This window comes from Chiloscyllium punctatum, chromosome 36 (assembly GCF_047496795.1).
Source record: "Chiloscyllium punctatum isolate Juve2018m chromosome 36, sChiPun1.3, whole genome shotgun sequence".
Classification (NCBI taxonomy): domain Eukaryota; kingdom Metazoa; phylum Chordata; class Chondrichthyes; order Orectolobiformes; family Hemiscylliidae; genus Chiloscyllium; species Chiloscyllium punctatum.
This window is the reverse complement of record NC_092774.1, coordinates 17,335,516-17,350,799: the sequence shown is the minus strand read 5'-3', so window position 1 is coordinate 17,350,799 and position 15,284 is coordinate 17,335,516. Positions and strand designations below refer to the sequence as shown.

The 15,284-nt window shown below is 47.1% G+C and overlaps 2 protein-coding genes across 3 annotated transcripts in view; one reads left to right on the top strand and one right to left on the bottom strand.

The window, feature by feature from the left end:
- Window positions 1-15,284, bottom strand: part of LOC140460830 (uncharacterized) — an 84,036-nt gene that overhangs the window by 46,341 nt on the left and 22,411 nt on the right. The gene's annotated exons all lie outside the window — the stretch shown is intronic.
- Window positions 13,874-15,284, top strand: part of LOC140460832 (uncharacterized) — a 174,377-nt gene continuing 172,966 nt past the window's right edge. Inside the window, exon 1 of one of the 2 annotated variants that reach the window (XM_072555488.1) lies at window positions 13,874-15,096. In XM_072555488.1, coding sequence (XP_072411589.1) covers window positions 13,970-15,096 — 1,127 coding nt within the window. In that variant the 5' untranslated portion in view covers window positions 13,874-13,969. The remainder of the gene's footprint in view (window positions 15,097-15,284) is intronic. The other variant, XM_072555487.1, reaches the window with a different exon arrangement.

Genomic DNA, 15,284 nt, shown 5'->3' with positions numbered 1-15,284 from the left:
CCCCGCCCCTTGCTCCTCCCCCTGTTGTTGAGCTGTCGAAAAAACAGCTACTCTTTCTCTGCCTTTTTGCTGGGGGCATCTGAAGCTGTAACAATGTTGGGACACAATAAAGGTTACCTGAACGTTCTGCCGGGCTCAGGCTCTCATTGAAAGCTTAGAGCTTCAAACGGTTTTTGTTTCTTGCAGCTTCCTGCATGTGTTTGCTCCTCATGTGTTTTTCAAATCTTTCTCCTCTCCCCTTAATTTGCAGCCTAATCTTGAAAGGACACATGCCGTTCACCTTATCTAGGCCCCTCATGGTTTTGGAAACCTCTATAAAGAGAGCAAAGAACCCTACAGCACAGGAACAGGCCCTTCAGCCCTCCAAGGCTATGCTGATCGAGATACTCTATCTAAACCTGCCGCCTATTTTCTAAGGATCTGTATCCCTCTGCTCCTTGCCCATTCATGTATCTGTCTAGATACATCTTAAATGACACTATCGATCCCACCCCTACTGCCTCTGCTGGTGATGCATTCGAGGCGCCCACCACCCTCTCTGTAAAGAACTTTCCATGTATATCTCCCTCAAACCTTTCCCCTCTCACTTTGAACTCGTAACCCTGAGTAATTAAGTCTTCTCCTCTGGGAAAATAATTCTTCCTATCCACCCCGTTTACACCCCTCATGGTTTTTCGGCCTCGATCAGGAACCCCCCCCACCCCGCCTCGACCTCCTTATTTCCAGTGAAAATAATCCTAATTTACTCAACCTCTCCTCATAGCTAGCGCTCTCCATAACAGGCAACATCCTGGTGAACCCCCTCTGCACTCTCTCCAAACGTATCCACATCCTTTTGGAAATCTGGCGACCGGAATTGTATGCAGTATTCCAAATGCGCCAAACCAAAATCTTATATAACTTTAACATGACCTGCCAGCTCTTTTCCTCAATCCGTCCGATGATGGAACATGTGTTGTATGCTGCCTTGACCACTCTACTGACATGCATTTGCCACCTTCAGAGAACAATAGACCTGAACACCCAGCTCTCTCTGTACATCAATTTCCCCCAGGACCTTTCCATTTACTGTATAGCTCGCTCTTGAATTGCATCTTCCAAAATGCATCACCTCACATTTGTCTGGGTTGAACTCCATCTGTCATTTCTCTTCCCAACTCTCCGATCTATATTCTGCTGAAGCGTCTGACAGTCCCCTTCACTATCTGATTTTCCATCAATCTGAATGTCATCTGCAAACTTGCTAATGAGGCACTCGATACCTTCACCTTTCAACCTCCTGTGCTCCAGTGAAAAAAGTCCCAGCCTACCCACCAATAGGTGTGAATTCTGTCTTGGTCCCAATGTCGAGTCAGCCTGACATTTTTGATAGAAAAGCTATGCATTTAAATTACGTTCTTGAGAAAGTTACTGAAAACAGGTTCTGGGATTAACATACCAAAGAACAGAACTCCATTCTAAAAGATGGAAGATTTAATCTAAATTGTTTAATGTATCACATCTCCATGATCTGGACTCCGTTGGCTATAAATAGTCTAATCATGATCTTATTGTCCACAACCACCTGAAGCAGCAGCAGCACTTCAGAGTGCCAGAGATCCGGGTTCAATTCCCACCTCGGGCAACTGTCAGTGTGGAGTTTGCACATTCTCCCCGTGTCTGCGTGGGTTTCCTCCCACAGTCCAAAGATGTGCAGGTTAGGTGAAGTGGCCACGCTAATTTGCCTGTAGTGTTAGGTGAAGGGGTAAATGTTGGGGAATGAGTCTGGGAGGGTAGCTCTTCGAAGGGCTGGTTTGGGCTGAAGGGCCTGTTTCCACACTGTAAGTAATAAAATCTAAAATAAATCTAATCACTCTGAAATCTAGGGCTTCCAAACAAACCATGTTATGGCAGCAGCGGGAGGTGTGGATTATATTCACTAAAAACAGTTAAGCAGGTAGATAACACGTTCGAGTGGGAAGTGTGTATAACATGATCTCACAACTTCTATACTCAATGCTATTAGCAATGAAGGAAAGCAAACCAAACGCTGCCTTCACTACTTTGTTCACCTGAGACTCCAGCACTCCCAAGGTCTCTTTATTCTGCAAAACTCCCCTTAACTGTGTCAGTCCTGCCTGGATTGCTTGACCAAAATACAAACCTCTGATTTCTCTAAATTAAACTCCAACTGACACTCCTCGGCTCATCAGCCGATCCCATAAATTCTAATTTATAGTGAACTCTTTCCTCTCTTATTCCCTGGAAACCGAAAATCTCCATCCCACACTAACTCCCTCCATTTTCACTTTGCTTATAGCGGAAGAATGTAACTGAGAAACATATCAGCCATGATTGAATGGAATGAGCAGACCTGCTGGTCTAATTTCTGCTCCTGTGTCTTGTGGTCTCTTGCTGTCCTGGACACCGAGAGAGAGAATTGGGACCAGCATTGAACCGATCATGACTGGATATGGATCTACCTGCATCGAGGTGGATGGGCTGGGACTTTCACTGGAGCAGAGGAGGAGGAGATGTGACCTTATCAAGGTTTATAAAATCATGAGGAGAGAGACGAGGTGAACGACGGGTGTCCTTCCCCTAGGGTTGGGGTTTCAAGATTAGGGAGCAAATTTTGATGGTGACAGGAGAAAGAAATTTTCAAAAGACTTGAAGGGCACAATTTTTTTTTATAGAGTGGTTCACGTGTGGACTAAATGTCTAGAGGAAGTGGTGGATGCAGATACAGTAACGATGTTTAAAAGACATTTGGATAAGTTCATGAATAGGAAAGGCTTGGAGGGATATGAGCCAAAACACTGGCAGGTGGGACTGGTTTAGTTTGAGAACATCGTCAGCATGGACTAGTTGGACTGAAGGGTCTGTTTCTGTAACTTGGTTCTATACTAGTCTTTAAACCATTTTCTTGCCTTCCCCATAAACATTCACATAAAAATCAGATGAACTCAGCCTTGAATATATTCAATGACCCCCTAACTGCAAGAAGACATCCCTACTTCTGAACTCAATTCCTCTTGCTAATACACCACTTGCCTTGCTCATTGCCTGCTGCACCTGTCTGACAACTGGCACAGAAGGACACTGATGCCCTTTGGAACATCCACACATCATTCCTGATGAAGAGCTCGTGCCCCAAACTACGACTGTCCTACTGCTCAGATGCTGCTTGACCTGCTGTGCTTTGTCAATTGTGGTCTTCTCTACATCGGGGAAACCGAGCGTAAACTTGGGGAACGGTTTGCTGAGCATCACAGCCGGGTCCGCAGAGGCTGAGCGGACTTCCCAGTCTCCACCCATTTTAATGCCCCTTCCCACTCCCCTTCTGACATGACTATCTTTGGCTTCCTCCATTACCACAACAAACCAAACCACAAATTGGAGGAACAAAATCTCATCTTGTCTGAGCAGTCAACAGCCCGGATGACTCAACACAGAGTTCTCCAATTTCAAATAATCTCCCATCCCATCCCCCAACTCACTTCCCAGCCCCTTCCACTCTTCCCTGCCAACTAGATTCCTTCCTCCCATTCACCAACCAGGTCGTACCAGGTTATGATGATAAGGCAGGAACAGGATACAGATTGAGGATGATCAGCCATTATCACAATGAATGGTGGTGCTGGCTTGAAGGGCAGAACAGCCTACTCCTGCACCTATTGTCTATTGTACCCTCTACCTGTCTCCACCTATCCCCACTTCAATACCCTGCCCCCATCACACCCTTGTTCCACAGCTCTCCCTATACCCACCCCCAGTCCTGAACAAGGGTTACACCAGATACCTCGACTTCTCCACCTCCTGATATTGCCTGGCTTGCTCTTCCAGTCTCCTGTCTGTCTATTTTGCCAATTGAGACACAGGCCTGGACTAACTTTTCCAGAGTCTGTCCCCTTGCCGGATTCACTCCCATTCCTTTCAGTTGCTCCAAGTCAACACTTGAACCCCAGAATGAAACGTAAATGGAAAAGGGGGTGAGAAAAGAGAGTGCTGTACTCACATGTTGGACAGAGGAAAGAAGTTGCAGTCTGAGGTGAAGCTCAATCTTCATTCAGAGAGAGGAGGAGCAGGACCTTAAGAAGCTCATGCTCCAACTTCCACATTCACCAATAGGGGAGCTCCGAATGGCAGAAGGACAAGTCTCCCCCTGGTCCTCCAGTGCTCCTTATTCGTCCATCAAAAGTAGGTTTCGCCCCTTTTCTGCCGACAGCGAGGAACATGCCCAATGTTTTGGTGACATTGGCAAACACGTGCCCTGCTTGTTGACACTGAGGAGTGTACACAACGTGCTCTGTAGCAATGCTGATGTTATTGACAGATTTTAAGTTTCCAAATACCTATCGGAGAATAAAAAGGGCAGAGCCATAATTCCCCCCAATGTGGCTCGATATTTGGCAATGTTTTTTAAGTCTTTTCCTTAATGTTGGGGTGAGACTCACAACTAGAGGGAATAGGTTTAGGGTGAGGCCACAAAGATATAAAAGGTTCCTGAAGGGGCAACGTTTCCATGTGGAGGGTGGTGCAGGTATGGAATGAGCTGCCAGAGGAAGTGGAGGAGGCTGGTATAATTACAGCCTTTAAAAGGTATCTGGATGGGTATATGAATAGGAAGGGTTTAGAGGGATATAGCGCTGGCAAAGGGGACTAGATTAATTCAGGATATCTGGATTTTCCTAACGGCCGGCCTCCCGCCGCTTCCTCGCTCGAGCGACTTCTCCTCCCAACCGCCGTCACCCCCGCGTGACGTCTGCACGTGGGGGATGGGCGGGGCCGGGGGGGATGGGCGGGGCCGGGGGGGGATGGGCGGGGCCGGGGGTGGGGGGATGGGTGGGGGGATGGGCGGGGCCCGGGGTGCCTCACCGTCACCAAGTCACAGCCACCTCGCGCTCCAACTGTTCATTCACAAAAACAAACTCTCCTGTCTCACTCTGCAGCTGCGGGGGGCGGGGACACTGCCACGTTTCGAGGAGCCCTGTCTACATTGGGAAAGCTCACGGCTCAATTTAAACAGATATTCCGACATCGAACGGAACGGCGTCATATCTAAAGGGGGAAATCTGCATTTTAAAGGGACGTGGACATTTTAACGGGTATTTCTGCAAATAAAGAGGTTTAAATGGACAAGATTATATTTCAAAGGGATGTGAGCACATTCAAAGGGATATCTTCATATGTAAAGTGGCGCAGTTATATCTAAATGAATCTACATTTCAAAGGGACGTTGCCCTATTGAAAAGTCGAGACAATAGGTGTGAATTCTGTCTGCGTCCCAATTGTTAGAAACAAACTTAATAAAATTTAGACGAGACCACCACAACTGGAAACAAGACAATTTATTACGAACTTGCAAGTAAGGGCTTCAAATGCAGAAGCAAATGAGCAAATTAGAATCAGGTTAGTGGACAGTTATACCCTTTGAGCTGAGTGAGGTCATCTCTCCAGACTCCTAATGACCCAATCTCTCTTACTGTACCAGACCACTGCCCAGCTGCGCTCCACCCTTATTACTTCCCCCTTCCCCAAGTTGGCAACCTTCCTCTCTGTCAGTGCTGAACTCACACTATTTTGTCAAGATCTGGTTTAACATTTTGTATCAATTTTGCTGGTACATTCCATCCTCGGACATTTCATTAACTTGTATCGTTTTGTATCGATCAAGCATTTTGGTTATCTCAGCTTTTTTGGTGAAAGCATAATTTTTCAAAAAGGACTTTTTGCTATAGTAATTACACACCAAAGTTGGTGTTTTCTTAACCACAATTATACACTGAAAAGTAAAGATACTCTTCTCTAACCTGCAGGGTGAACAGTTCTCTTGCTGTACCCCTTTTCTGTATGCTTTTTCTATATCTGCAAAAACAACACTTTACCCCATTTCTCACGATTCCCCCATTTCTTTTCTTTAACCATTTGTTGTTTTTGCAATCTTATTTTCTGCCCTCTTTTGACCCTGTGGTGTCGAGGTCCACAATCTAGTCATTTCTGTCCTTCTAAGTTTGTCTTTTTTTAAACTCTAGGAGTAATCTGTTACTCTCTCTTTCTTGAGCTTGTGCTATTGTCATGACCGTTATTGGTTGTTGTCCTCCCAAAGACATTACCAGCTTAGTCATTATCCACTTTAACACATTAAACCCTATCAGTAAACCTACAATTATTAGTCGCACATAAATGCCTAAATTCACGAACCATTTTCCCCACTCGGTCAATCTCCAGTTACCCCATCCCCATCCTTCATCTTTTCGGAGTTCATCTCCAATTTGTCTTATATCGTTTATCTTTTTCTTTACTATTTCCACCTTATCTTCCACTATGGAACAGGTGTCTGGGATGAAGGTGCAGCATTCTTTACCAATCAGAGCACAAGTTCCCCCTTTTTCGGCCAAAAGATAGTCTAAAGCCATTCGATTCTGTAAAGCTGTCGGTCTCGTGGCAATCATTTCAGTGGTTATGGCCGATATTTGGGATTGAGATTCCCCATCGTGCCGGTGTTATCATTAATTAAATTTTCAAGGGCGGCCGCCATTTCTGTATTTCCACCCCTGCCCTTGTGGTGCCGTAGTTTGGGAGCAGTGTCCACAGTAGACGGTCTCCTTCAGAGACCTCTCGGGTCTTACGTCTTATTCCCCCCCCCCCTCCTTTCTCAGGTTGGGCTCATGCTTTTCTATTTGGAGGTGAGGGACTATATAAGCGAGGGAACAGCAGCCACTCCAACCTTTCTGGTTTTGAGGAAGTGTTTCGTCAACTTCATAACGTGACACATTCGATCACATGCACATATTTTTCCCCGGGAATAAATGGATAGGCCTTCAGACCGCATCCCCAACACGTTCCGTTTAATATTCGGGGAGTGGTCGTGGCAGTGGCCTGACTGGTGTGGACACAAGATGATTTTCCTAGTTGGAAAGGTGCAGCATCATTCTGATGACACAAACAGGTGGTATTCACTGCTCCTTTCGGTGGGGAAATTCGAAGACTGTCAATAGCGCCCTGATTTTTCGGGGCTGGCCTTGGGAACCATCCCGCAAAGTTATATTTGCTCCTTTCAGATCTCCACTTTGTATTATTTGAACCCACATCAAATTATTGTACATCATATTTTTTTTTAGTGAGCGGAATTACTGAGGTGGGGATTCCAAGATTCGCTATGGTGTGGGACCTCTGCACAGACCCAACAGTCGGTAAGTCCCTCTTGTTTAGCATAATTCTGGCACAGCGTAGTGAAGTGATTTTTCCCACTTCCTTGAATAGTTAGTACTACTAACATTACAATACTATACCAGTATCTACCCATCTCTGAACTCTGCCCACCATCCTGTCTTAACATTTTAGATGTCACACAGCCCTTACAATCAATAACAATATATATATATATATATCAGCAAACGTTAAAAGAGTCTTTTGTTTCGGTTCATTCTTTCTTTCTTAACTTTCAGAGGGTTGTCTGTAGGATGAGCGTGCCACTCCACCTTTGGGGCGTTCACAGGACCTTTAACGGGAGTGTGATGACTCCACCCTTCCTCAGCAGTCCGAATAGCTGTTTCACTAGTTAGGAGGGTTAGGAATGGTCCCTCCCAGCTCGGGTACAGTTTGGTCTCTTTCCAGGTCTTGATCAGGACCCAATCACCCGGTTGTATTCGATGTACTGTAAACTCGAGTGGCAGTGTCTGTACCAACAGGCCTTTATTCCTAAGAATAGACAAAGAAGAGCTGAGTGCCACTATATAGTTCGTTAAAAACTTATCATTGAACTCTGACCAGCCGTGAGGCAGTTTTTCAGCCTCGATAATGCTTCCCTCGATCCTGTCTACTACAGTATATTCATTGTGCTTTTTACCCTCAATCATCCGGGAGGACCCGTCGATATACAACCGAGCTCTCGCATGCAACGGTACGTCTCTTAAGTTCATTCGCACTTTAGTCTGATATTCGGTAATATCAAGGCAGTCATGTTCTGGATTGACCGGGGTCACCCCCCTCTCTCCGCCACAGAAATGCAGCTGGATTCAAGCAACTGTCTGTGACTAACACAAGGTCATCCTGTTCTATCAAGATTGTCTCATATTTCAAGATCCCAGAGTCTGTGAGCCATTGTCCTGCATTCTGATTTAAGAATTCTTTGCCTTTTACTCCAGAAACCTTGAGATCTTTGTTAGTTAATTTAACACCGCTAGGTCTAAAGCTTAGGGATGATCGTGCTGCTCCCGTATCCACTAAAAATACTGTTTCCTCTCCTTCAGGTGCCACCTTTAACTTTATCAAGGGTTCCCGGTGGGTCTCAGGAGGAGGGAACCCCTGACTCCCCTAATCTTCATCAAAAATCATCAATGATACCGCTTCTCTTTGTCATCCTAACCTTGGACATCGTCTATCGTAATTTCTTCAACTGCTGCAACCATTATTTTAGCTTTTTGTTTTTGTTTCTCCTCTTCCCTTCTCACACACACTTTCTGTGCCTCATATAACAGATCTTCTATCTGTTTTTCACTCCAGCCTTCTAATCTCTGTAACTTCTTTTGTACGTCCTGCCATGATTTAGTTACAAATTGGAGCTTTAAAAGTCAGTAATGTAGCTTTCCATTCTTTAATTAACAATGAATGAATGCAGTCATGTTTTGAATTAACCATGAATCAATAATGACAGGTCACTGAGAATGTTTGAAGGAATCCTGCCAATTAATATTGATTCAGGCTAACGCATTTGAATTATTATAAATATTAATTATTAATTATATATTTTTGCTCAAGCACATTCATTTTTGAGAACCTCGACAGATTCCATAGCACCTTTTGCAGTTAATTAAATCCCCAATTTGGTGGCAATATCTCGTCATGAACCCAAGACTGATTCTTCCTGCCTCTCATCACAAAACTGTTGCCATAATCCAATTAACTTTTGTTTTCGTTCCCACTCCTGTGGGCTGAAAATTGAAGGATGACCTTGCTGCCCCCGTATCGACTCGGAAAACTACGTCCTCTTTGTAAGGTCCCACCTTTAAATTTATCGAGGGTTCCTGGTGGGTCCCCGGGGGCAGGAACTCCTGACACCCCTAGTTTTCATCAAGGCTCATAAACGGCACTGCCTTTACTTCCTTTGTCGGATCAGGACACTCTCTCTTAAAGTGACCTGTCTTTCCACAGTAATAACATCCCGCCTGTGGGGATTTCCACTTTGATCCTTGTTCCTGTCTCCCAGACCCCTTCACATCTCCTCCCCGATCCTTTCTCCTCCCTTTATTTTCAACATGCTGCCTGCCACCATTCCGGTTTCCTTCTCCTTTTAGTTTTGTCCTTTTCTTTATTACCTCATTCACCGTGGCTTATCATTATTTTTGCTTTCTGTTTCTGCTCCTCATGTTACGTTGCCAGATCAATGGCTGAGCCGATTGAACCAACTGAACAGCTTTAGGGCCACCTCATGGCCATTCCTCATCACCCAATGTTTTGTTTAGACCTTGATTCTTTTAAAGAAATATTGCAATTTTTCTTGCTCCCTGTAATCTCAAATACAATTTATCAATTGATGCTTGCTTTTCTTGAAAGCCTGTTCCTAACTATACATTTTGGAATCTTACTTGTAAATATATATTTATCTATTATAAATTCATTTATTCAGTGTTTAATATTCAAAATGCAAAATGCACACAGTTCCCAACTCTGAAATCCACCACAATCACCCGGTTCCAGTCCCCTGATTCAAATCCAAAACTAGTCCTCCCAACTAGTCCTGACCAGTCATTGCTCAATTACAATGCTATAGGTCGTGAAATAACCAGAGCTGCCTTAAAAGGATTTGTCTATTCAAGTTAAAACTTCAACTGTCCTCCATAAATCACTTTTATGTAAGGATAAAAGAGATTAATTAGTAACTGATAGTAAGGCAGCCATGACCTGTAAAAAGAACATTTTATTTCATAGTCTTGCAAAATCCTTAACCTTAAAAGAAATCATGTTAAAATTTCCATAGTAGAAATCAGATTCAAAACAGTCCTGGATCTCAAGCTCCAGGGAACATTCAATCACCAACAAACAAATGTGCATTCAGACTGAATCACACAGGGATAAACTTTCTACTAACTGTACAGCTCTTTTCTCTCTCTCTCTCTCTCTCTCTCTCTCTCTCACACACACACACACCGTGTCTCACAGACACTTTGAGTTTCCCGCAATGACTCCTCTAGCTTTTGAATATTTTTCTGGGCGTCTGGCCATAAGTTAGTTCCGAAGTGCACCCCCAGTAGCCCTTCAGCTACTAGCCCTTCTGACACGAAGCATAATCTGATTCCTCCTGACTATAAGGCTGTTTTTCATTGACATTTTATCATTTGTTTTTTATCCTTTCCTCGCGTCCGAGGATTGTCCTTCCAATCTCTTAACATTTTTCCTAAAGGACTGTCCGTTGGGATGTGGTCCTCGAACGTCCCTCTCATGTCCCCTTCTACATCTAAATTGCTATTCTTATTTCCCCTTTTAATACTCGGCCGTTTTCTTTATATAATTTCAATTAACCTCTCTGAAGTTCGGTGTTACCTTCTTCCACACCCACTTCAGGGTCCTAATCTCCACGTGGGGGTTTCCCTTCTTAATAACCGGTCTAAGGCTGGGTGATCGAATCAGTTAGACACCTTACTTGTTTGATTAATCTAGCCAATTAAAGACCTTTATTCTCTATTTTTTATGTTGCCAATTCCCCCGTACTTCTCGTACGGAACCGACCACCAAGGTAATACCTAAAGGTCAATTTTCATACCTTGGTCTGTGCACAAAAGTTACCTGGTCGAATGCGTGCCCCTTCCTGCGGCAATACCAGACAGCAAAATACGTTGTCCATCTAGGTTGCCTGAAATTTACCTTTACCTGGGTCTTATGTACAAGACCTTCGCGCCGCGGTGAAACAGCAAGTACTGCTGCGAATCCCGGCCGCCCGCGAATGCAGGTCTTAAGTCCATAAGTGTTACCTGACCAACCCGCCAGGTCTTAGTGCACCTCGCTCGTGGCAAAGACTGACAACAAAACAAAACCCGCTGCCTACCCTGGTCGCCTGGACAATACTTATTTAAGACCTTTTTCTTACCCGGGTCTTGTGCACAAAAGTTACCCGACCGGACCCGCTGCGTCGCCTCTGCCCGTCCTGTCTCCAGGGTCTCCCAGTCCGGATCACCCTCGCCCAGAGCCGCCTCGGCAACGAGGGGAAGCTAGAGGTCGCCGAAATCAGCGAGGTGCACCTTCTCCGTTTCTCCAAGAACGCCGAGTGACCGGAGCTTGGGATCCAGGAACGAGCCCCCAAATCTTTTAGAAACAAGTTGAATAAAATTTAGAGGAGACCACCGAAACTGGAAACAAGACAATTTATTCTACGATCTTGCAAGAAAGGGCATCAAATGCAGAAGCAAATGAGCAAATTAGAATCAGGTTAGTGGACAGTTATACCCTTTGAGCTGAGTGAGCTCATCTCTCCAGACTCCTAATGACCCAATCTCTCTCACTGTACCAGACCACTGCCCAGCTGCGCTCCACCCTTATTACTTCCCCCTTCCCCAGGTTGGCAACCTTCCTCTCTGTAAATGCTGACACATACATTTATTTTGTCAAGATCTGGTTTAACATTTTGTATCAGTTCTGCTGGTACATTCCATCCTCAGATATTTCATTAACTTGTATCGTTTTGTATCGCTCAAGTATTTCGGTTATCTCAGCTTTTTGCTGAAAGCATAATTTTACAAAAAGAATTTTTTGTTATAGTAATTACACACCAAAGTTAGTATTTAATTAACCACAATTAAACACTGAAAAGTCCCTAAATACCTGCAGGGTGAATAGTTCTCTTGCTGTACCCCTTTTCTGTATATATCTGCAAAAACAACACTTTACCCCATTTCTAACAGTATTGAGCAATACGGCTAGGGGAATGGTTGAGGGTGAGTTACCCTTTGGAGGGTCGGTGTGGACTCGTTGGGCCGAGTGGCCTGCTTCTACACTGGGGATTCTATGAAGGGAAGGAATTTCTGCAAACTGTGCAGGGCAGCGCAGGCGCACTGCGGGGTCCCGCTGCTGGCCGAGCCCCGCATCCCATCCCACCCCTTTCTCTCGCCCAGTCTCCCATACCCTCCCCCACCCCCGACCCATCGATGGCGTCACAATGCGCGGAAGTGGCCCTGTCAGTTTCAGAGTGAAACTCCCTCCCTCTGGACAACTGTTCATCCTGGGGAGGCGAGAGAGGGGAGGGGTGGAAATCTGTTCACTTGTAGCAGCTCGAGTGAATCCAGGGAGGGAGCAGATTCTGCAAACTCAGGTATGTGTCTGAATTGGTGGAGAAAGTGAGGACTGCAGATGCTGGAGATCAGAGCTGAAAATGTGTTGCTGGAAAAGCGCAGCAGGTCAGGCAGCATCCAAGGAGCAGGAGAATCGACGTTTCAGGCATCAGCCCTTCTTCAGGAATGAGGAAAGTGTGTCCAGCAGGCTAAGATAAAAGGTAGGGAGGAGGGACTTGGGGGAGGGGCGTTGGGAATGCGATAGGTGGAGGGAGGTCAAGGTGAGGGTGATAGGCCGGAGTGGGGTGGGGGCAGAGAGGTCAGGAAGAAGATTGCAGGTTAGGAAGGCAGTGCTGAGTTCGAGGGATTTGACTGAGGCAAGGTGGGGGGAGGGGAAATGAGGAAACTGGAGAAATCTGAGTTCATCCCTTGTGGTTGGAGGGTTCCCAGGCGGAAGATGAGGCGCTCTTCCTCCAACCGTCGTGTTGCCATGGTCTGGCGATGGAGGAGTCCAAGGACCTGCATGTCCTTGGTGGAGTGGGAGGGGGAGTTGAAGTGTTGGGCTACGGGGTGGTTGGGTTGGTTGGTCTGGGTGTCCCAGAGGTGTTCTCTGAAACGTTCCGCAAGTAGGTGGCCTGTCTCCCCAATATAGAGGAGGCCACATCGGGTGCAGCGGACGCAATAGATGATGTGTGTGGATCTATTGCCAAGTGATGGCAAATGTGGCTAGATTAATTTAGGATATCTGGTCAGCTCGGACAAGTTGGGCCAAAGGGTCTTCTTCCGTGCTTTATGACTCTAATTGTCTTTGGTGAAAGCAGAAGTGTGGTTGTGAAGATGGACTTTCAGAGCAGCTTTCAAAGATGTTTTGCCCTGACTGGGAGCAGAAGAGTTTGACTGAAGTGTGTCGGTGTTAATGCCTTGATGTCTCAATTTGCTCCCACCTTCCTGGGGACCTTAACCATTTTGTTCCACAAATAGCTGCATTGCAGGTTACCCCATGAATTGACACACTTATGTTTGCTTCCCAGAATCAGACCTGCTCACTGTCAACTGTATCCCAGTGTTGTGGGGTTATCCAAAATGCAGAGAGGTGTCAGTCTTGACGTTTTTGCTTTTCTGCCCCTTTAAGATCCTGAATCAGCACCTTCAGGGAATTAGAGTGGAGTGAGAACAGAGGGGGAGAGAAAGTGGGAAGGTGCTTTCAATTTTGTGGAATAACAAAAGAAAAGAATATTTCGCAGAAAGTAGAATTCCTTGTTAAGAATTTCTACCCTGCACTGACAATGATGCCTTTTGTAATCTCTTTTTACAGAGTATTTGAAGATATGAAGACAGAAGTTTCAAAATCAACAGGTGAAAGCCTTATGCCCAAAACATTGACTCTCCTGCTCCTCAGATGCTGCCCGACCTGCTGTGCTTTTCCAGCGCCACACTTTCTGACTCTGACTCTCCAGCGTCTGCAGTCCTCACTTTGACGTCAATGTCTGACAGTCACTCAATCCATCGGGACCGCAACGGTTTTTGACTGTGATTTCTGTGAGAAGGAGCAAAGCGTTTTGGTTCCTGTTTGAGTACGTTTTCAGCATCAGTGGGACTGGACGAGAGACCCTACTGTCGCAGCGCACTGAGTGTGGAGCCTGAAACAGTTATACGGCCTCGGAAGGGGAATTCACGGTGGGGATAGGCTCTGCACACGTTTGTGTGTGGCTGAAGCTCCGGCCATGGAGAAACCAGAGGAATCCCGCTCCGTGGAGAAACCGTGGAAGTGTGGTAACTGCAAAAAAGGCTTCCGTTTCCCGTCTGCCCTGGAGACTCATCGGCACAGCCACACTGGGGAGAGGCGATTCCCCTGCCCTGTCTGTGGGAAGGCCTTCAGCGATTCCACCAACCTCCACACCCACCAGCGGGTCCACACGGGGGAAAGGCCCTTCAGCTGCCACGAGTGTGGGAAGGCCTTTACCCAGGCCTCCAACCTCCAAACCCACCGGCGTGTCCACACAGGGGAGAGGCCCTTCAGCTGCCCAGAGTGCGGGAAGGCCTTTTCCCAGGCCTCCAACCTCCAGACCCACCAACGTGTCCACACGGGGGAGAGGCCCTTCAGCTGCCCCGAGTGCGGGCAGGCCTTCAGCAATTCCTCCCACCTGCTGACCCACCGGCGCGTCCACACGGGGGAGAGGCCCTTCAGCTGCCTCAAGTGCGGGAAGGACTTCAGGAATTCCTCCCACTTGCTGACCCACCAGCGGGTCCACACGGGGGAGAGGCCCTTCGGCTGCCCTGAATGTGGGAAGGCCTTCAGCAATTCCTCCCACCTGCGGAGCCACCAGTGGGTCCACACGGGGGAGAGGCCCTTCAGCTGCTCCGAGTGCGGGACGGCCTTCAGCAATTCCTCCCACCTACTGAGGCACCAGCGGGTCCACACGGGGGAGAGGCCCTTCAGCTGCCCCGAGTGTGGGAAGGCCTTCAGTAATTCCTCCACCCTGCTGACCCACCAGCGGGTCCACACGGGGGAGAGGCCCTTCAGCTGCCCTGAGTGCGGGAAGGCCTTCACCAATTCTTCTAACCTGCTAAGCCACCAGCAGGTCCACACGGGGAAGAGGCTGTTCCCTTGCACAGAGTGTGGGAAGGCCTTCAGGTATTCTTCTCACTTGCTGACCCACTGGCGGGTCCACACGGGGGAGAGGCCCTTCAGCTGCCCCGAGTGTGGGAAGGCCTTCAGGCATTCCACTAACCTGCTGACCCACCGGCGGGTCCACACCGGGGAGAGGCCGTTCCCCTGCCCCGAGTGTGGGAAGGCCTTCAGCAATTCCTCTAACCTGCTGAGGCACCAGCGGGTCCACACCGGGGAGAGGCCCTTCAGCTGCCCCGAGTGCGGGAAGGCCTTCACCCGCTCCTCCTACCTGCGGAGCCACCAGCGAGTTCATGTACCATCGCAGGGGGATTGAAGGAATGACAGCTGAGTACCATTTATTGACTGGACGATCAACCCGGTTCCAGGGACTCCCGGGTTCGATTCCCACCGCAGCAGATGGGGGAATT